Source organism: Rissa tridactyla, unplaced genomic scaffold (genome assembly GCF_028500815.1).
Source record: "Rissa tridactyla isolate bRisTri1 unplaced genomic scaffold, bRisTri1.patW.cur.20221130 scaffold_578, whole genome shotgun sequence".
Classification (NCBI taxonomy): domain Eukaryota; kingdom Metazoa; phylum Chordata; class Aves; order Charadriiformes; family Laridae; genus Rissa; species Rissa tridactyla.
The window spans coordinates 22535-44365 of NW_026529788.1; the positions used below are offsets into that span (position 1 = coordinate 22535).

Genomic DNA, 21831 nt, shown 5'->3' on the forward strand with positions numbered 1-21831 from the left:
GCCGATGCGCAGGAATTCGGGGTGCAGCGGCGGGGTCGGTGCCCCGAAACCGGCCGGGAGCGCGGGGGGGGGGGGGTGGGAGGTGGAGGTGGAGAAGAGCCGGGGGGGGTCGGTACGGGAAAAACGGAGTCACCGTGATGTCGGGGTGGGTGGTTGTCCGTGGGGTGCGGCGGGGGCGGACACCCCAGTATCGCTTCTCGGCCTTTTGGCTAAGATCAAGTGTAGTATCTGTTCTTATCAGTTTAATATCTGATACGTCCTCGATGAGAGGACTTTATATTAAACGGATTTTTGGACTCGGGAGTTGGACCCGGAGCTTGCTCCCTCCGCCCCGCGCATCGTCCCGGTATTGCAGTGCCTCCGGGAACGGTGCACCCCCCGCCACGGGGGTCTTTGGCTGGTTAAAGACAGAATGTTCCTGATCCCAAGCGTCCTGCGGGGGCTCCCCCGCAGTGCCCCGCTCTGCGGCCGCCGGTGAGCTGAGCTGGGCCCCTCCTTCTCCTGAGCGGGGACCTCCTTCCTCCTCCTCCCCATCCTGAGCACGGGGACCCCTATTCCTCCTCCTCCTCCTCCTCCTCACCAGTGACCCCCTTCCTCCTCGACACCGAGGTGACCCCCCCGGAGGGACAGATGCCACCCCGAGGGACCCGCCCGAGCTCCGAGTGGGTCCGGGCGAACCCCCTGAGCTTCAACCAGGCCAAGAGCACGGTCCGGCGCCAGCGGAGACACCCCCCCCCCCCTTCCCCCCCCGCCCTGGGGCCGTCGGAAGGACACGGAGCTGTCGGAGCGGGGGCCGGAGGAGGCCCCGGAGATGCTGGGAGGGCTGGAGCCCCTCTGCCGTGGGGCCGGGCTGAGCTGGGGGGGTTCAGCCCGGAGAAGAGAAGGCTCCGGGGAGACCTTCCAGCCCCTAAAGGAGCTCCGGGAAAGCTGGGGAGGGACTCGGGATCAGGGAGGGGAGCCACGGGACGAGGAGGAAGGGTTTTAAGCTAAAAAAGGGGAGATTTAGGCGAGGTATTAGGAAGAAATTCTTTACTGAACGGCCTGGGGTGGGAGCGACGCCTCCCAATGGCGGCGGTGGGTGGCCAACATGGCGGACGGGCGGGGGAGAACTACAACTCCCAGCGTGCTCCGCGGCCAACGTGGCCGCCGCCAGGCTCAGAAACTACGACTCCCAGCGTCCCCCGCGCAGCCCCCTCCCAACCGGGGAGCCAGCGCCCCCTGGCGGCTCGGAGGGGCTGCGGATGGCGCACTGCGCGCCCCCCCCCCCGCCCCGGGCCCAGCCTGGGGGAGATTCGGGGGGGGGATTTTTTTATTTTTTTTATTTTTTTTTTTTGTAATGTTCTTCCTCATAAACGCCCCCCCCTCCCCGCCTTTATTTCCCATTTAACCCCATTTTAGGATGATCTGGGGGGGGGGGCTGTATTCCCCCACACCTCGCCCCACCCCGGCGGCGCAGCGAGGACGGACCGCGGCCTCCCTCCCCCCCACCCCCCCCCCCCCCCCCCCCCGCCCCGAGTTGTGCTGCTAAAGAAAAAAACCAAAAAAAAAAACCCCAAAAAACCCCCAAAAAGCTGAAATTGAATATTTTTTTTAGGGGGATAAAAATAACAAAACGGGGCTGGGTGGGAACTGGGGACCTTTTTGCCCCCCCCCCCAGTGATTTGGGGATAAATAACCTCAAACCGGGAATTTAACATAACCCTAAACCCATGAAAGCAAACGACGCCCCCATCGCGGTTAATAAACTTTTTATTTGCATTTTTTACGAGGTCGCTCTTCTTACATTCTCAATTAATTTGCCGTTAAAGTGCTGAAAGGGGGGGGTTGGCTTTTTTTTTTTTAAATTATTTTTTTTATTTATTTTTTTTTTTTAAATTTTCGGCCGGTTTATACTCCAGACTCATTAATAAAACAAAACAAAAAAACTTTCTATCAAACACCAGAAAAGCGGCCACTGCCCTCCCCCCCCCCCCAAAAAGGCCCCCAACTGAGACAACTTTGGATTGCGGGTGTCCCCCCCCCCCCTTTTTATAATACAAATAACGTAACAAATGCGTAGAGGCAACGAGAGAACGCATCAATATAAATTTAAAAAAAAAAAAAGAAATAAATCAAGCTCAGTCACTTAGTGGCAACAGGCAAAAAAAAAAAAAAAAAACCATGACCCCCCCCCCCGCCCCCCCCGCCAAAACAACCCCTTTTTTAGATATTTCCTGTGCAACGGGGCCGGGTATTTACTCCTTCCCCGGCCGTTCCCTCCCCCCCCCCCCGTTATTCGATATCGAGCCCAACCATGGAAAACACTCGGATTATTTTTTTCCCAACCCCCCACCCCGGTCGCCTCTCGCTTACGGCGGGGGTGGGGGGGGGGGGGGGGTGGTTGGGGTTTTCTTCAGTGTGGTGGGTTTTTTTTTTTAATTTTATTTTTTCCTTTTTTTTTTTTTTTTTTTTTTAGTATTTTTTATATTACTTATTTTTTTTATAAATCTGACGGACGTTTCAGCCCCGCCACGAAAAAAAAAAAAAAATTGTTCGAATGGATCAAAAAAAAAAAAAAAACAAACCAAAAAAAAAACCCCCAACCCTCGTTTCCACGAACCAAACACTGAAAAATAGTCGGTAAAAAGGGGGGGGGGGGGGTGGGAAATGAAAACAAAACAACAACAACAACAAAAAATTATATATTATCAAAAATAGCCTGCTAGTAAACTTAAGCTCTCAGCGGTTCATGCACAAAGTCGAAGGCTCGAGCGCGGAGAAGCTTCCCCGAGGCTGGACCCACCCTGGCCGAGGTTGAAAGTAGCCCGAGTGCCCGCCCCATCCCCCCCCCCACCAAAAAAAAAAAAGAAATAATAAAAAAAAAAAATGTATATACAGACCCGGGAACTGCTGTTTATATACAGAGGCACCTATTTACAGCTACTCCTTCTTCTTGGCCACCGTCAGCTCCACCCCGGGCATGCGGAAGCCGCCCTTCGTCCCGCTATCGGTGCTGGAGGAAGAGGAACGGGGGGATTTTTTGGCCGCCATCGAGCCCCCGCTGCCCTGTGCCTTCCCCGGCTCCTCGTCGCTGCCCGTCACCTCGTAACAACCTTTGGTTTTGGAACCAATCCCCCCAAACGTCCCGAATTTTATTTTGCCCTGTTTGCCCTTCTCGGCCCCCAAGGTGACGTCCAGCTCCAGGGTCCCCGTGGAGTGGGACGAACGCTCGTCGCTGAAGGACGACGACCGATGGCGGGTCTTCCTGCTCTTGAAGAGGGAGAACTTCCCTTTGGCCGAGGGACCCTCACCTTCCAGCTCGCCTTCCGCCGACCCCAAGCTGACTTTGGAGCTCTTCAGGTCACCTTTGGATCCCGAAACGGACCCGGAAACCTCCGGGGAGCTCAAGGTGACGCCGCTCTTCCCTTTGGCCTTGGAAAAATTGAATTTGGGCATTTTGATTTTGGATTTCTTCAGCCGGATGTCGGCATCCTCCGGCTCGAGGTCAGCGGTGCCAGCTGGGAGGTTGGCGTCGGCCCCGGGGAACTCAACGTCAACTCCCATCTCTCTGCCCTTCACCTCCGGGTCTGAAAACACGAATTTTGGCATTCGCAGCTTGGGGAACGACACTTTTCCCCCACCACTTTCCGGGACTCCCACAGTGATGCTGGGGCCACTGATTCCCACCTTTGGGCCAGCAGGGCGAAGAGCTCCGCCGCCGGCACTGGCCGCCTCTCCAGAGATGGTGGCACCACCTTTGACCTTCGGCCCTTTCACATTGATGTTAAAACCCGACCCAGAAACTTTCAGCGCAGACGCGTCCAAGGCAGGAGCGTCGAGGTGGACGCCCGCTCCAGGCTCTTTAAGGTTGACGTGAGGCGCTTCCACGTTGACTTTTGGGCCTTTGAGGTCACCGGCAACATCTGCCTCGCCCCGTAGATTTGGTCCTTTCAGCTTCAGGTCAACATCCGGCAAGGACACGCTGGGTGATTGCATTTGAAATTTAGGCCCTTTCAATTCTACATCGGGTCCTTCCAACCCAACACCAGCCCCTGAGCCCTTCAGGCCTCCTTTCACTTGGGGGCCTTCAAGACTGACACCCCCATCAGCCCCGTCCACACCAGGGCTGGAAATACCAAACTGAGGGAGTTTGAGGGACGGGAGCTTGATCGTGCCACCCAGAACTTCAAAGCCGACATCGGGGGTGTCCACTGAAGCTTTGGGGGCTTTGACCCCAGCAGAAACATCGAGATCGCCTTTCAACTTTGGTCCTTTCAGGTTTACATCCAAATCCGGAGCAGAAACGTCCACCGAGGGCCCTTTGATATCGATGCCTGGAGTGCCGAGATGGAGATTCGCACCCGGGGCTTTCGCATCCACCTCCACTTGCGGGATGGAGCAGTCGACGCCTCCTCTCACGCTCAGACCGGGTCCCTCCATCGTGGGGGACTTCAACTTTGGCAGCTTCAGCTTTCCTCCCAAGCCTCCGAGGTCAATGCCCGGTGCGTCCAGGCTGCCGTTTGGCCCTTCCACAGAATTCAAAACGTGCGGATCTCCCTTTATTTTTGGTCCTTTCAGGTTTCCATCAAAATCGGGTTCTGAGATTTGGGGCCCTTTGAGCTTTACATCCACACCTCCGAGGTTCACGTCAGCTGAAGGGAGGCTCAGGCTTCCTTCCATGGCTGGGGCCGAGATATCCAAGTTTGCATCCGGCATTTCCAGGCCAAGACCCATTTTCCCCACCTTGGGCAATTTCAACTTTCCTTCGGGATCTTCCAGTTCTGCTCCAGGAACGCTGACTTCCCCTTTTACTTTTGGTCCTTTCACGTTCAAATCGATGTCTGGCACCGGGATCGAGGGAATGGCGACGTCAATGGCGGGGCCTTTCAGGTCACCCTCAATTTTCAAGTCCCCTACGCCCATCTGCACGCTGGGAAGTTCCCCCTCTAGTTTTGGGACGGCCACAGAAGCGTCCCCCCGGAATCTGTGCGATTTAAGATCGAATTCAACGTCTGGGAAGGAGATTTTCCCAAACATGGGTTTCTTCCCTTTGGGAGACTTCACCGTAGCATCACCTTTTATCGTCACGTCCGGACCAGCAACGTTCACATCCAGGTCGGGAGATTTCACGTTCGCATCGAGCTCCCCACCAGCCACGTTCACATCAAACCCACCTTTCTTGCCTTTCACTTTAGGGCCGCTCACGTGAAGTTTCGGCATCTTGAACTTGCTCTTCTTACCCTTTGCTGCAATGTTGACGTCCGGCGCCTCCACATTCAGCTCTGCCTCAGGCAAATCCACTTCTGCCCCCGGGACCTTGATTTCTGCCCTCGGGCTTTTCATCCCAAACCCAAACTTTGGTTTCTTAAACTTGGGGAGTTTGACGTTTGCCTCTGGGCCTTCAATGTTGAGGTCAGGACATTCAACGTCAACTTCAGGGCCTTTGACTCCAAATTCCGGGCCTTTGATATCAACTTCAGGACCTTTCAGGTTCCCTTCTATCTTGGGGGTGGAAATGTCAAAGCCCCCCTTCGTTTTGTGACCTTTCAAATTCAAGTCTATCTCAGGCATTGAGATCTTAGGAACACTCATGTGCATTTCCGGCATCTTCAGTTTAGGACCTTTCAGTTTTCCCTCTGGACCTTCGACGCTGACATCTGGGACACTGATATCAACCTTGGGACCTGAAAGGTCGACCTCAGTCTTTGGCAGGTTCACGTCCACGTCAGGACCTTCGCCTTTAAAGCCAAACTTGGGCAGCTTCATTTTGGGCATCTTCACTTTTCCCTCCAGACCATCAATGTCAACTTCTGGGCCCTGGATATCTACTTTGGGGCCTTTAATGTCAACTTCAGGACCCTTCAGACCTCCCTCGAGCTTGGGGCCCTGAAGGTCAGCATCTCCTTTCAGCCTCAGCCCCTTGAGGTTCAGGTCTATGTCCGGCATGGAGATCTGGGGGGTCTTGATGTGCATTTCCGGCATCTTAATCCTCGGGCCTTTCAGTTTTCCTTCCGGCCCTTCGATGTTCACATCAGGTGCCTGAATGTCCAACTTGGGGCCTTTAATGTCAACATCTGGGCACTGCAAATCCCCTTCCAGCTTCGGTGCCGAGACGTCCATGTCTCCCTTCAGCTTGGGGCCTTTCAAATTAAAGTCAACATCGGGCATAGAGAACTTGGGTGCTTTGATGTGCATTTCTGGCATCTTGAATTTTGGGCCTTTGAGTTTCCCTTCTGGCCCTTCGATGGTCACATTGGGAACGTCAACATCTATTTTGGGGGCTTTCACATTAATTTGGGGTGCTTTCAAATCACCTTCAAGCCTGGGTCCAGAAATATCTACATCCCCTTTCAGTTGAGGCCCCTTGATGTTGAAGTCGACATCAGGGAGGGAGATCTTGGGAGCCTTAACGTGCATTTCGGGCATCGTAAATTTGGGACCTTTGACTTTTCCATCTGCGTTCAGATCGGGAGCCTCTACATCAATGCTGGGGCCCGAAATGTCAATGTCTCCCTTTGGGAGGTTCACATCCACATCTACCCCCTCCCCTTTAAAGCCGGGCATGGAAAATTTGGGCATTTTGAATTTAGGCAGCTTGAATTTACCCTCCGGACTGTCAATATGGATATCAGGGGCACCTATGTCTAATTTAGGAGAGCCAATATTGACCTCGGGACCTTTCAGCTCACATTCTGCCCCTGACAGTGACATGTCAACATCTCCTTTCACTTTGGGGCCTTTCAGGTTCAGATCAAAGTCTGGCGTGGAGATTTGCGGAGCCTTGATGTGCATCTCGGGCATCTTGAACTTGGGGCCCTCCAGCTTCCCTTCGGGGCCTTTGATGTCCATGTCAGGGGCCTCAATCTCGATCTTAGGGCCTTCCAGATCAGGTGCAGAAACTTCCACACCCCCCTTCACTTTGGGGCCTTTCAGGTTCAAGTCGATGTCAGGCATGGAGATCTTGGGGGCCTTGATTTGCATCTCGGGCATCTTGAACTTGGGGCCTTTAACTTTTCCTTCAGGACCCTCAATGTCCACATTGGGCAACTCAATATCAACCTTTGGAGCAGAAACATCAATATCTCCTTTTGGGAGGTTCACATCCACCTCTGGGCCTTCTGCTTTGAACCCGGGCATCCCAAACTTGGGCATCTTGAACTTGGGCATTTTGAATTTTCCTTCTGGGCCATGAACGTCTACATCGGGTACCTCGATGTCAACTTTGGGGCCCTTGATGTCCACCTCGGGACCCTGCAGATCACCCTCCAGCTTGGGGACAGACACATCCACATCCCCCTTCAGCTTGGGGCCCTTCAGATTGAAGTCCACATCCGGCATGGAGAACTTGGGTGCCTTGATGTTCATCTCGGGCATCTTGAACTTGGGGCCCTTCAGCTTCCCCTCCGGCCCTTCCAGCTCAACGTCAGGGAGGTCAACATCGACCTTGGGGCCTTTGATATCAATCTCGGGGCCCTTCAGGTCACCTTCCAGCTTGGGGACAGACACATCCACATCCCCCTTCAGCTTGGGGCCCTTCAGGTTCAAGTCGATGTCAGGCATGGAGATCTTGGGTGTCTTAAAGTGCATCTCAGGCATCTTGAACTTGGGGCCCTTCACCTTCCCTTCAGGACCTTCCAGCTCCACATCGGGAAGGTCTACATCCAGTTTGGGGCCTTTGATGTCAACATCTGGGCCTTTCAAATCCCCCTCCATTTTTGGAAGAGAAACGTCCACATCCCCCTTGACTTTGGGGCCTTTCAGGTTGAGGTCGAAGTCTGGCATGGAGATCTTGGGGGCTTTGAAGTGCATCTCGGGCATCTTAAATTTGGGACCCTTTAGATTGCCTTCTGGGCCCTCGATTTGAACATCTGGGGCACTGATGTCCATCTCAGGACCTTTAACATCAACTTTTGGCCCTTTCAGATCACCTTCCACACATGGCATCGACACATCCACATCCCCCTTCACTTTCGGGCCTTTCAGGTTCAGATCGAAGTCCGGCATGGAGATTTTAGGAGCCTTAAAATGCATCTCTGGCATCTTCAGTTTGGGGCCTTTCAATTTTCCTTCTGGTCCTTCAATCTCCACATCAGGAACATCTACGTCTACTTTGGGCCCTTTTATATCCAGGTCAGGACCCTTCAGGTCACCTTCCAGCTTGGGAACAGACACATCCACATCCCCCTTCACTTTGGGGCCCTTCAGGTTCAAGTCGATGTCAGGCATGGAGATCTTGGGTGCCTTGATGTGCATCTCAGGCATCTTGAACTTGGGGCCCTTCAGCTTCCCTTCTGGGCCTTCAATGTCCACTTCTGGACCTTCAATATCCACCTTCGGAGCAGAAACATCCAGGTTTCCTGTCGGCAGGTTCACGTCCACCTCTGGGCCTTCTGCTTTGAACCCGGGCATCCCAAACTTGGGCATCTTGAACTTGGGCATTTTGAATTTACCTTCTGGGCCGTGAATGTCCACATCAGGTGCCTCAATGTCAACCTTGGGGCCTCCAATATTGATGTCAGGAGCCTTCAAATCCCCTTCTAACTTTGGAGCAGAAATGTCTATGTCTCCTTTCAGCTTGGGACCTTTGAGGTTTAAGCTGGCATCAGGCATTGAGATTTTGGGTGCCTTGATGTGCATCTCTGGCATTTTGAACTTGGGACCTTTCAGCTTTCCTTCTGGCCCTTCAACATCCAGCTCGGGTGCATCAATGTCGACCTTTGGTCCTTTGATATTGACATCTGGCACACTCAAGTCCCCTTCCGGTTTTGTCACCGAAAGATCAACGTCCACTCCTCCTTTTGACTTGGGACCTTTCAAATTCAAATCGAAGTCTGGCACGGAAATATTGGGCACCTTGATATTCATTTCAGGCATTTTAAACTTGGGGCCTTTCAGTTTCCCTTTGGGACCTTCAAGGTCAAGATCGGGACCCTCTACATCCACTTTTGGTCCTTTCACATGCAAATCTGAGCCCTTCAGATCCACCTGAGGAAGAGAGACATCCACATCTGCCTTTGCTTTGGGGCCTTTCAGGTTCAGGTCAATGTCGGGCATGGAGATCTTGGGTGCTTTGATGTTCATTTCTGGCATCTTGAACTGGGGGCCCCTGAACTTCCCCTCTGGCCCTTCAATTTCCAAACTGGCACCTTCCATATCCAGCTTGGGACCCGAAACATCCAGCTCTCCTTTCGGAATGCTAAGGTCCACCTCTGGCCCCTCAGCCTTCACCCCAGACACACCAAATTTTGGCATTTTGAACTTGGGCATTTTGATTTTACCCTCCGGCCCATGAATGTCCACGTCGGGTGCTTCAATGTTGACTTTGGGGCCCTTGATGTCCACCTCAGGACCTTTCAGTTCCCCTTCCAACTTGGGGCTGGAAACATCTAACTCTCCTTTCAGTTTATGGCCTTTCAGATTTAACTCCACGTCCGGCATTGAAACTTTGGGCGATGAAATACTCAGGAAAGGCATTTTAAATTTTGACCCTTTTGATTTTGCCTGAATGTCCACATCTGGAGCGGGAACATCAACTTTTGGACCAGATACTTCAATGTCAGGTTTTTTAAGTTTCACATCCACATCTGGGCTTTGCACTTTAGGACCAGAAAAGCCAAATTTCGGAAGTTTAAACCTGGATTTTTTAGCCTTTCCCTCAAGATCAAGCTTGGGTCCCTCGACCTCAAGTTCTGGCCCTTTGATGTCTAGTTTAGGACTTTTCAGCTCGCCCTCTATTTTGGGAAGAGAAGGATCAACATCAGCTTTCAGCTTTGGACCTTTCAAATTTAAGTCGATATCTGGCATAGAGATTTTAGGAACATTGAACTGCAATTCTGGTTTCTTAAATTTAGGGCCCTTAAGTTTTCCTTCCGGGCCTTCAATGTCCAGGTCAGGAACACTAACATCAACCTTTGGACCTGAAATAGCAACATCGGCTTCAGGTAGATTAATGTCAACTTCTGGGCCTTCTGCTTTCAAACCCGGCACCCCAAACTTGGGCATCTTGAACTTGGGCATTTTGATTTTACCTTCTGGCCCATGAATGTCCATGTCGGGTGCCTCAATGTCAACTTTGGGGCCCTTGATGTCCACCTCGGGACCCTTCAGGTCACCTTCCAGTTTGGGGACAGACACATCCACATCCCCCTTCAGCTTGGGGCCCTTCAGATTGAAGTCCACATCCGGCATGGAGAACTTGGGGGCCTTGATGTGCATCTCGGGCATCTTGAACTTGGGGCCCTTCAGCTTCCCCTCTGGGCCTTCAATGTCCACCTCTGGACCCTCAATGTCCACCTTCGGAGCAGAAACATCCAGGTTTCCTGTCGGCAGGTTCACGTCCACCTCTGGGCCTTCTGCTTTGAACCCGGGCATCCCAAACTTGGGCATCTTGAACTTGGGCAATTTTACTTTACCTTCTGGGCCATGAATGTCGACGTCAGGTGCCTCAATGTCAACTTTGGGGCCCTTGATGTCCACCTCGGGACCCTTCAGGTCACCTTCCAGTTTGGGGACAGACACATCCACATCCCCCTTCAGCTTGGGGCCCTTCAGATTGAAGTCCACATCCGGCATGGAGAACTTGGGGGCCTTGATGTGCATCTCGGGCATCTTGAACTTGGGGCCCTTCAGCTTCCCCTCTGGGCCTTCAATGTCCACCTCTGGACCCTCAATGTCCACCTTCGGAGCAGAAACATCCAGGTTTCCTGTCGGCAGGTTCACGTCCACCTCTGGGCCTTCTGCTTTGAACCCGGGCATCCCAAACTTGGGCATCTTGAACTTGGGCAATTTTACTTTACCTTCTGGGCCATGAATGTCGACGTCAGGTGCCTCAATGTCAACTTTGGGGCCCTTGATGTCCACCTCGGGACCCTTCAGGTCACCTTCCAGCTTCGGGACAGACACATCCACATCCCCCTTCAGCTTGGGGCCCTTCAGATTGAAGTCCACATCCGGCATGGAGAACTTGGGTGCCTTGATGTTCATCTCAGGCATCTTGAACTTGGGGCCCTTCAGCTTCCCCTCCGGCCCTTCCAGCTCAACGTCAGGGAGGTCAACATCGACCTTGGGGCCTTTGATATCAATCTCGGGGCCCTTCAGGTCACCTTCCAGCTTGGGGACAGTCACATCCACATCCCCCTTCAGCTTGGGGCCCTTCAGATTGAAGTCCACATCCGGCATGGAGATCTTGGGTGTCTTGAAGTGCATCTCAGGCATCTTGAACTTGGGGCCCTTCAGCTTCCCTTCTGGGCCTTCAATGTCCACCTCTGGACCCTCAATGTCCACCTTCGGAGCAGAAACATCCAGGTTTCCTGTCGGCAGGTTCACGTCCACCTCTGGGCCTTCTGCTTTGAACCCGGGCACCCCAAACTTGGGCATCTTGAACTTGGGCATTTTGAATTTACCTTCTGGGCCGTGAATGTCCACATCGGGTGCCTCAATGTCAACTTTGGGGCCCTTGATGTCCACCTCGGGACCCTTCAGGTCACCTTCCAGCTTCGGGACAGACACATCCACATCCCCCTTCAGCTTGGGGCCCTTCAGATTGAAGTCCACATCCGGCATGGAGAACTTGGGGGCCTTGATGTTCATCTCGGGCATCTTGAACTTGGGGCCCTTCAGCTTCCCCTCCGGCCCTTCCAGCTCAACGTCAGGGAGGTCAACATCGACCTTGGGGCCTTTGATATCAATCTCGGGGCCCTTCAGGTCACCCTCCAGCTTGGGGACAGACATGTCCACATCCCCCTTCAGCTTGGGGCCCTTCAGATTGAAGTCCACATCTGGCATGGAGAACTTGGGTGCCTTGATGTTCATCTCAGGCATCTTGAACTTGGGGCCCTTCAGCTTCCCCTCCGGCCCTTCCAGCTCAACGTCAGGGAGGTCAACATCGACCTTGGGGCCTTTGATATCAATCTCGGGGCCCTTCAGGTCACCTTCCAGCTTGGGGACAGTCACATCCACATCCCCCTTCAGCTTGGGGCCCTTCAGATTTAGGTCAATGTCAGGCATGGAGATCTTGGGTGTCTTAAAGTGCATCTCGGGCATCTTGAACTTGGGGCCCTTCAGCTTCCCTTCTGGGCCTTCAATGTCCACCTCTGGACCCTCAATGTCCACCTTTGGAGCAGAAACATCCAGGTTTCCTGTCGGCAGGTTCACGTCCACCTCTGGGCCTTCTGCTTTGAACCCGGGCATCCCAAACTTGGGCATCTTGAACTTGGGCATCTTGAATTTACCTTCTGGGCCGTGAATGTCCACATCAGGTGCCTCAATGTCAACTTTGGGGCCCTTGATGTCCACCTCAGGACCCTTCAGGTCACCTTCCAGTTTGGGGACAGACACGTCCACATCCCCCTTCACTTTGGGGCCCTTCAGGTTCAAGTCGATGTCAGGCATGGAGATCTTGGGGGCCTTGATGTGCATGTCAGGCATCTTGAACTTGGGGCCCTTCAGCTTCCCCTCTGGGCCTTCAATGTCCACCTCTGGACCCTCAATGTCCACCTTCGGAGCAGAAACATCCAGGTTTCCTGTCGGCAGGTTCACGTCCACCTCTGGGCCTTCTGCTTTGAACCCGGGCATCCCAAACTTGGGCATCTTGAACTTGGGCATCTTGAATTTTCCTTCTGGGCCATGAACGTCCACATCAGGTGCCTCAATGTCAACTTTGGGGCCCTTGATGTCCACCTCGGGACCCTGCAGATCACCCTCCAGCTTGGGGACAGACACATCCACATCCCCCTTCAGCTTGGGGCCCTTCAGATTGAAGTCCACATCCGGCATGGAGAACTTGGGTGCCTTGATGTTCATCTCAGGCATCTTGAACTTGGGGCCCTTCAGCTTCCCCTCCGGCCCTTCCAGCTCAACGTCAGGGAGGTCAACATCGACCTTGGGGCCCTTGATATCAATCTCGGGGCCCTTCAGGTCACCTTCCAGCTTGGGGACAGACACATCCACATCCCCCTTCAGCTTGGGGCCCTTCAGGTTCAAGTCGATGTCAGGCATGGAGATCTTGGGTGTCTTAAAGTGCATCTCAGGCATCTTGAACTTGGGGCCTTTAACCTTTGCTTCTGGACACTCTAGGTCAACATCGGGCACATTCACATCCAGTTTGGGGCCTTTGATGTCAACATCTGGGCCTTTCAAATCCCCCTCCATTTTTGGAAGAGAAACGTCCACATCCCCCTTGGCTTTGGGGCCTTTCAGGTTGAGGTCGAAGTCTGGCATGGAGATCTTGGGGGCTTTGAAGTGCATCTCGGGCATCTTAAATTTGGGACCCTTTAACTTCCCTTCTGGACATTCCAGCCCAACATCTGGAGCCTCTATGTCCACTTTCGGGGCCTTTACTGTAACCTCAGGCCCTTTCAGGTCACCTTCTAACTTGGGAATGGAGACATCCACATCCCCCTTTCCTTTTGGGCCTTTGAGGTTCAGATCAAAGTCCGGCATGGAGATCTTGGGGGTTTTGAAGTGCATCTCAGGCATCTTAAATTTGGGGCCTTTCAACTTCCCCTCTGGGACCTCAATATCCACATCAGGAGCTTCTATGTCCAGTTTAGGACCTTTGATGTCTATCTCGGGGCCTTTCAAGTCACACTCTAGTTTGGGGAGAGAAACATCCACATCTCCCTTCAACTTCGGACCCTTGAGGTTCAAATCTATGTCGGGCATGGAGATTTTTGGTGTCTTGAAGTGCATTTCAGGCATCTTGAACTTGGGGCCTTTAACCTTTGCTTCTGGACACTCTAGGTCAACATCGGGCACATTCACATCCAGTTTGGGGCCTTTGATGTCAACATCTGGGCCTTTCAAATCCCCCTCCATTTTTGGAAGAGAAACGTCCACATCCCCCTTGACTTTGGGGCCTTTCAGGTTGAGGTCGAAGTCTGGCATGGAGATCTTGGGGGCTTTGAAGTGCATCTCGGGCATCTTAAATTTGGGACCCTTTAACTTCCCTTCTGGACACTCCAGCCCAACATCTGGAGCCTCTATGTCCACTTTGGGCCCTTTCAGTTCCAGATCCGGTCCTTTCACATCGCCCTCTATTTTGGGTACAGAAACATCCATTTCTCCCTTCACTTTGGGACCTTTCAAGTTGAGGTCTACATCAGGCATAGAAAGTTTAGGTGCTTTAATATGCATATCGGGCATTTTTAGCTTGGGTCCTTTCCATTTTCCATCAGGACCTTCGACATCAATATCAGGAACATCAACATCCAACTTCAGACCTTTAATACTCATGTCGGGTCCCTTCAAGTCACCCTCTAATTTTGGAACAGAAACATCCACACCCCCCTTCACTTTGGGGCCTTTCAGGTTCAAGTCAATGTCAGGCATGGAGATCTTGGGGGCCTTGATTTGCATCTCTGGCATCTTCAACTTGGGGCCTTTAACTTTTCCTTCAGGACCCTCAATGTCCACATTGGGCAACTCAATATCAACCTTTGGACCTGAAACATCAATATCTCCTTTTGGGAGGTTCACGTCCACCTCTGGGCCTTCTGCTTTGAACCCGGGCATCCCAAACTTGGGCATCTTGAACTTGGGCATCTTGAATTTTCCTTCTGGGCCATGAACGTCTACATCGGGTACCTCGATGTCAACTTTGGGGCCCTTGATGTCCACCTCGGGACCTTTCAGGTCACCTTCCAGTTTGGGGACAGACACATCCACATCCCCCTTCAGCTTGGGGCCCTTCAGATTTAGGTCAATGTCTGGCATGGAGATCTTGGGGGCCTTGATGTTCATCTCGGGCATCTTGAACTTGGGGCCCTTCAGCTTCCCTTCTGGGCCTTCAATGTCCACCTCTGGACCCTCAATGTCCACCTTCGGAGCAGAAACATCCAGGTTTCCTGTCGGCAGGTTCACGTCCACCTCTGGGCCTTCTGCTTTGAACCCGGGCATCCCAAACTTGGGCATCTTGAACTTGGGCATCTTGAATTTACCTTCTGGGCCGTGAATGTCCACATCAGGTGCCTCAATGTCAACTTTGGGGCCCTTGATGTCCACCTCGGGACCCTTCAGGTCACCTTCCAGCTTCGGGACAGACACGTCCACATCCCCCTTCAGCTTGGGGCCCTTCAGATTGAAGTCCACATCCGGCATGGAGAACTTGGGGGCCTTGATGTTCATCTCGGGCATCTTGAACTTGGGGCCCTTCAGCTTCCCCTCCGGCCCTTCCAGCTCAACGTCAGGGAGGTCAACATTGACCTTGGGGCCTTTGATATCAATCTCGGGGCCCTTCAGGTCACCTTCCAGCTTGGGGACAGTCACATCCACATCCCCCTTCAGCTTGGGGCCCTTCAGGTTCAAGTCGATGTCAGGCATGGAGATCTTGGGTGTCTTAAAGTGCATCTCGGGCATCTTGAATTTGGGGCCCTTCAGCTTCCCCTCTGGGCTTTCAATGTCCACCTCTGGACCCTCAATGTCCACCTTTGGAGCAGAAACATCCAGGTTTCCTGTCGGCAGGTTCACGTCCACCTCTGGGCCTTCTGCTTTGAACCCGGGCATCCCAAACTTGGGCATCTTGAACTTGGGCATCTTGAATTTACCTTCTGGGCCATGAACGTCTACATCGGGTACCTCGATGTCAACTTTGGGGCCCTTGATGTCCACCTCGGGGCCCTTCAGGTCACCTTCCAGCTTGGGGACAGACACGTCCACATCCCCCTTCAGCTTGGGGCCCTTCAGATTGAAGTCCACATCCGGCATGGAGAACTTGGGGGCCTTGATGTTCATCTCAGGCATCTTGAACTTGGGGCCCTTCAGCTTCCCCTCCGGCCCTTCCAGCTCAACGTCAGGGAGGTCAACATCGACCTTGGGGCCTTTGATATCAATCTCGGGGCCCTTCAGGTCACCTTCCAGCTTGGGGACAGACACATCCACATCCCCCTTCAGCTTGGGGCCCTTCAGATTGAAGTCCACATCCGGCATGGAGATCTTGGGTGTCTTAAAGTGCATCTCAGGCATCTTGAATTTGGGGCCCTTCAGCTTCCCTTCTGGGCCTTCAATGTCCACCTCTGGACCCTCAATGTCCACCTTTGGAGCAGAAACATCCAGGTTTCCTGTCGGCAGGTTCACGTCCACCTCTGGGCCTTCTGCTTTGAACCCGGGCATCCCAAACTTGGGCATCTTGAACTTGGGCAATTTGAATTTTCCTTCTGGGCCATGAATGTCTACATCGGGTACCTCGATGTCAACTTTGGGGCCCTTGATGTCCACCTCGGGGCCCTTCAGGTCACCCTCCAGCTTGGGAGCTGAGACTTCAATGTCCCCTTTCATGCTGGGCCCTTTCAGATTAATGTCCACGTCAGGCATGGAGATCTTGGGGGCCTTGATGTGCATCTCGGGCATCTTGAACTTGGGGCCTTTCAGTTTCCCTTCAGGACATTCCATATCAATACTGGGGGCCTCAACATCTAGTTTTGGTCCCTTGATGTCTATTTCTGGCCCTTTCAAATCACCTTCTATCTTAGGAGCCGCAATATCCATCTCTCCTTTCACTTTAGGTCCCTTTAGGTTCAAATCAACATCTGGCATGGATATTTTAGGTGTTTTGATATTCAGCTTGGGCATCCTGAACTTGGGGCCTTTCCATTTTCCTTCTGGCCCTGCAACATCCATCTCTGGCACTTCAATATCTGCCTCTGGCCCAGAAATATCTATCTCTCCTTTTGGCAGGCTGACGTCTATATTGGCTCCCTCAAACTTCGGGCCGGACACATTGAAATGAGGCAATTTGATTTTCGGTGTTTTCAGTTTGGCTTCTGGGCACTCCAGGTTGACATCTGGGACCTCAACATCTATTTTTGGTCCCTTAATGTCTATTTCTGGTCCTTTCAAGTCACCTTCTATCTTAGGAGCTGCAATGTCCATCTCTCCTTTAATTTTATGTCCTTTTAAGTTCAAATCGACATCCGGCATGGATATTTTAGGTGCCTTGATATTAAGCTTAGGCATCCTAAATTTGGGGCCTTTTATTTTCCCTTCTGGACATTCCAAGTCTACCTCAGGCATATCAACATCCACTTGGGGACCTTCCACATCTATTTTGGGGCCTTTCAGATCTCCAGAGGCCTTCAGACCAGAAATATCTGCATCACCTTTTAGTTTGGGGGCCTTCAAACTGAGATCTACATCTGGCATGGACAGTTTGGGGGTTTGAATGTTTAGTTCAGGCATTTTAAATTTGAGACCTTTCCCTTTTCCTTCTGGCCCTTCAATGTCCACACTTGGCACATCAATATCCACCTTAGGACCAGAAATGCCCACCTCCCCCTTTGGAAGCGTCACGTCGATGTCGGGGCCCTCTCCCTTCAGACCGGGCACCCCAAACTTGGGCATTTTCAGCTTTGGCATCTTCAGTTTACCTTCTGGACCGTGGATGTCCACGTCTGGTGCTTCAATGTCAACTTTGGGGCCTTTGATGTCAAGTCCAGGTGCTTTCAGTTCTCCTTCCAGTTTTGGGGCAGAAACATCCAGGTCTCCTTTCACTTTGGGGCCTTTTAGGTTCAGGTCGATGTCAGGCATGGATATCTGAGGGGTCTTGAAGCTCATGTCAGGCATCTTTACCTTGGGGCCCTTCAGTTTTCCTTCTGGCCCTTTGATGTCCACACTTGGCACATCAATATCCACCTTAGGACCAGAAATGCCCACCTCCCCCTTTGGAAGCGTCACGTCGATGTCGGGGCCCTCTCCCTTCAGGCCGGGCACCCCAAACTTGGGCATTTTCAGCTTAGGTATCTTCAGCTTGCCCTCTGGACCGTGGATGTCCACGTCCGGTGCTTCAATGTCAACTTTGGGGCCTTTGAGCTCCAGTTCAGGACCCTTCAAATCAGCTCCTACCGTGGGGATGGAAACATCCAGGTCACCCTTCAGTTTGGGGCCTTTCAGGTTCAGGTCAACATCTGGCACAGAGACCTTGGGGCCCTTCAGGTTCAGGTCAACATCTGGCACAGAGACCTTTGGAGCTGTGATGTGCATCTCAGGCATCTTTACCTTGGGGCCCTTCAGTTTTCCTTCTGGCCCTTTGATGTCCACACTTGGAACATCGATATCCACCTTAGGACCAGAAATGCCCACCTCCCCCTTTGGAAGCGTCACGTCGATGTCGGGGCCCTCTCCCTTCAGGCCAGGCACCCCAAACTTGGGCATTTTCAGCTTAGGTATCTTCAGCTTGCCCTCTGGACCGTGGATGTCCACGTCCGGTGCTTCAATGTCAACTTTGGGGCCTTTGAGCTCCAGTTCAGGGCCCTTCAAATCAGCTCCTACCGTGGGGATGGAAACATCCAGGTCACCCTTCAGTTTGGGGCCTTTCAGGTTCAGGTCAACATCTGGCACAGAGACCTTGGGGCCCTTCAGGTTCAGGTCAACATCTGGCACAGAGACCTTTGGAGCTGTGATGTGCATCTCAGGCATCTTTACCTTGGGGCCCTTCAGTTTTCCTTCTGGCCCTTTGATGTCCACACTTGGAACATCGATATCCACCTTAGGACCAGAAATGCCCACCTCCCCCTTTGGAAGCGTCACGTCGATGTCGGGGCCCTCTCCCTTCAGGCCAGGCACCCCAAACTTGGGCATTTTCAGCTTAGGTATCTTCAGCTTGCCCTCTGGACCGTGGATGTCCACGTCCGGTGCTTCAATGTCAACTTTGGGGCCTTTGAGCTCCAGTTCAGGGCCCTTCAAATCAGCTCCTACCGTGGGGATGGAAACATCCAGGTCACCCTTCAGTTTGGGGCCTTTCAGGTTCAGGTCAACATCTGGCACAGAGACCTTGGGGCCCTTCAGTTTTCCTTCTGGCCCTTTGATGTCCACACTTGGCACATCAATATCCACCTTAGGACCAGAAATGCCCACCTCCCCCTTTGGAAGCGTCACGTCGATGTCGGGGCCCTCTCCCTTCAGGCCAGGCACCCCAAACTTGGGCATTTTCAGCTTAGGTATCTTCAGTTTCCCTTCTGGACTGTGGATGTCCACGTCTGGTGCTTCAATGTCAACTTTGGGGCCTTTGATGTCAAGTCCAGGTGCTTTCAGCTCCCCTTCCAGTTTTGGGGCAGAAACATCCAGGTCTCCTTTCACTTTGGGCCTTTTAGGTTCAGGTCGATGTCAGGCATGGATATTTGGGGAGTCTTGACATGCACCTCTGGCATTGTAACTTTGGGGCCTTTGATATCGATGTCAGGCACGTCCATCCCCAGTTTGGGGCCTTTAACGTCAAGCTGAGGTCCTTTCAGGTTGCCGCCCATCTTTGGGATAGAAACATCCACTTCTCCCTTAACCTTAGGTCCCTTCATGTGAATGTCCATCTCTGGCGCAGAATGCTGGGCCCTTTCAAGCAACCTCCCGGAGCTTCAAATTCACGTCAGGAGCCTTTATGTCCATCTTGAGACCTTAGAGCCAAGTCCTTTGACATCCCCTTCCACTGTGGGGACCGTGACACCCACATCTCCCTTTACCTGAGCACCCTTCAGGTTCAGGTTTACATCCGACAGAGAGATTTGGGGCGTTTCGACCTTCTTGAACTTGGGGCCTTTCCATTCTCCTTTGATGGCCACATCGGGAACGCCAACGTGGGATGCTGCCGGTCCCACCTCGCCCTTTGGCAGCACCATTTCCACAATGGGACCTTCCCCTTGCGAGTCCGAGGCAGTGAATTTCGGAAAGGTCATGTGTGGCATTTTGAGTATTCCCTTGCCACCATGAATGTCTGCATCGGAAGCTGGGACCTCTACGCTGGGGCCTTTGATACCCACCCCAGGGACCTCCAGTTCTGGGGCGGGAACCTTCACAGCACCCTTCAGCCCCACGTCCACCTTTGGGCCTTTCACTGAAGGAGCTGAAACTTCAGGTCCCATGACGTGGACGGATGAGGAGGGAACATCCACACATGGAGCCTGCAGCTTTGAAGTGGGAATGTCGGCGCCCACCTGCGGGGCTTGAGCCTCGGTGCCAGATCCTGCAGTTGGGAACCCAAATTTGGGCATTTTTAAAACAGGAATCTTGATTTTTCCCACATCGACAGCTGGATTTTCCATTGCTGGTAAAGAAACGTCAACTCCAGGGGCTTTGATATCTCCTTGAAGACAAGGGGTGGAACCATCAGCATGTGACAGCATCCCCCCCCATGTGGACATCCATGCCAGAAACGTGTCCTTTGCCATCCAGCCTGGGACCCTTGATGTGAAAACCCGTGTCCAGGTTTCCCATTTGTCCATTTGCTTCAATCCTGGGCAAGCCCAGGGAACGCCGTGCCAGAAACGTCGTGTCCTGGCATCTCCACCATAATAGATTTTCCAGTTTCCCCGCAGGAACTTGGCTCTCCAGCAGTAGAGGGTCCATCCGAAGTCCTGCGGTCAATGCCCATCGTTTGCGTTCCCGAGATGGTCATCCCGGCCTTTCCGAACTGAGCCTCACCGACGTGAACATCCAGCTTCTGGGCAGAAGATTCAACCGTTGGTCCTCTGATGTCCATGCTCCAGTCTGTGCCTTGGCTGCCCCCCCCGGCTGCTGTTTTGATCACAGTTTTCCAGGTTCTCCTTCAACCTCTGTCTTCATCGTGTGGGGTCATCTCCTGGGTCGGGATCCGGATTTTAAAGTCTGGGCCAACGACTTCGACATCTTTGGCTCCGTCGTGCCTACTGACGTCCACGGTGTACGCTGTCACTTTCCTGGTGACCGTAATGGTCCTGCTCTGCGTCCCACCACACTCCGCTTCCAGCACCTCCTCCGACTTCAGCCGGGGTTTGATTTTTGTTGTGTAAATCCTCCTGTACTCCTCGTCATCCCGCTCTGGAAGCAAAAAGACCTTCATTAGCACCGGGGTGCTTCCTCCCCCCCTCCTCCTCCTCCTCCCTTCTTCCTCCTCCATCACTCACCAGAACGACTTCTGGGCTGCTGGCCGCAAAGACGTCGTGTGGACATGACTGTCCGGCAATGGAGACTTGTCCCCTTTCCGTTGCAAGCGCAAGCCCACCGTGTGGTGGCCCATGCTGTTGAGCAGCTGTGTGACTTCCCCGGATTGCAGGTTGTCAAAATAGACCGTGGCGCTCACGATCTGATCCCTGGGGTTGGGCGGGGGAGGGGGAAGGGGGGGGTGAGCAGAGGGTGAGAAGTGAGATATTGCAGGGAGAAGACCCCCCCGCCCAGCCCACCACAAGCGAGGTGGGGAGCAACCACCATTGAGCTGTAGGGTTATTTCTGAAGAAGGAGGAAGCAACCGAGGTATCGCCAAGATGGACAAAACAGACACAAAGAACACATTTTTCCCCCCCCCCCCAAAAAAAAAACCAACTTTCCCCACAACAATCTCCACCAAGGGCTGCATCCCCAGCAGCGTGAGGGAGCCTCCAGCTCCAGGGCCACCAACATCAGAAGGACACGGAGCTGTCGGAGCAGGGCCAGAGGAGGCCCCGGAGATGCTGGGAGGGCTGGAGCCCCTCTGCTGTGAGGACAGGCTGAGAGAGCTGGGGGGGGTTCAGCCTGGAGACGAGAAGGCTCCGGGGAGACCTTCCAGCCCCTTCCAGTCCCTAAAAAGGGCCTCCAGAAAGCTGGAGAAGGACTTTTTAGCAAGGCCTGCTGCGATAGGATGAGGGGAAATGGTTTTAAGCTGAAAGAGGGGAGATTTGGACTAGATCTAAGGAAGAAATTCTTAACTGTGAGGCTGGTGAGCCCCTGGCCCAGGTTGCCCAGAGAAACTGCAGCTGCCCCATCCCTGGAGGTGTTCAAGGCCAGCTGAATGGGGCTTGGAGCAACCTGGTCCAGAAGATGTTCCTGCCCATGGCGAGGGGTTGGACTTTTAAAGGTCCCTTCAACCCAAACCAGCCTGTGATTCTGTGACTGGAGGTGTCCAAGGCCAGGTTGGAT

General features: G+C 53.2%; 3 protein-coding genes and 1 non-coding gene across 4 annotated transcripts; 1 reads left to right on the forward strand and 3 right to left on the reverse strand.

Moving 5' to 3' along the window:
* Window positions 1-189: 189 nt before the first annotated feature.
* Window positions 190-380, forward strand: LOC128903663 (U2 spliceosomal RNA). Its single transcript, XR_008464147.1, has one exon. It is a non-coding gene; the product is annotated as a U2 spliceosomal RNA (small nuclear RNA).
* Window positions 381-2395: 2015 nt separating this feature from the next.
* Window positions 2396-19274, reverse strand: LOC128903658 (neuroblast differentiation-associated protein AHNAK-like). The gene is given in 2 exon segments (XM_054187663.1): window positions 2396-19058; window positions 19061-19274. Coding segments are annotated over 2 exon segments (16353 nt in total). The 3' UTR covers window positions 2396-2919.
* A 25-nt stretch (window positions 19275-19299) lies between these two features.
* On the reverse strand, window positions 19300-20344 carry LOC128903659 (neuroblast differentiation-associated protein AHNAK-like). Its single transcript, XM_054187664.1, is given in 2 exon segments — window positions 19300-19361; window positions 19364-20344. Coding segments are annotated over 2 exon segments (882 nt in total). The 5' UTR covers window positions 20184-20344.
* LOC128903660 (neuroblast differentiation-associated protein AHNAK-like) lies at window positions 20343-21024 on the reverse strand. The gene has a single exon (XM_054187666.1). The coding sequence runs from the start codon at window positions 20834-20836 to the stop codon at window positions 20507-20509; it is 330 nt and encodes a 109-aa protein (XP_054043641.1). The 5' UTR covers window positions 20837-21024; the 3' UTR covers window positions 20343-20506.
* Between the last annotated feature and the right edge of the window lie 807 nt (window positions 21025-21831).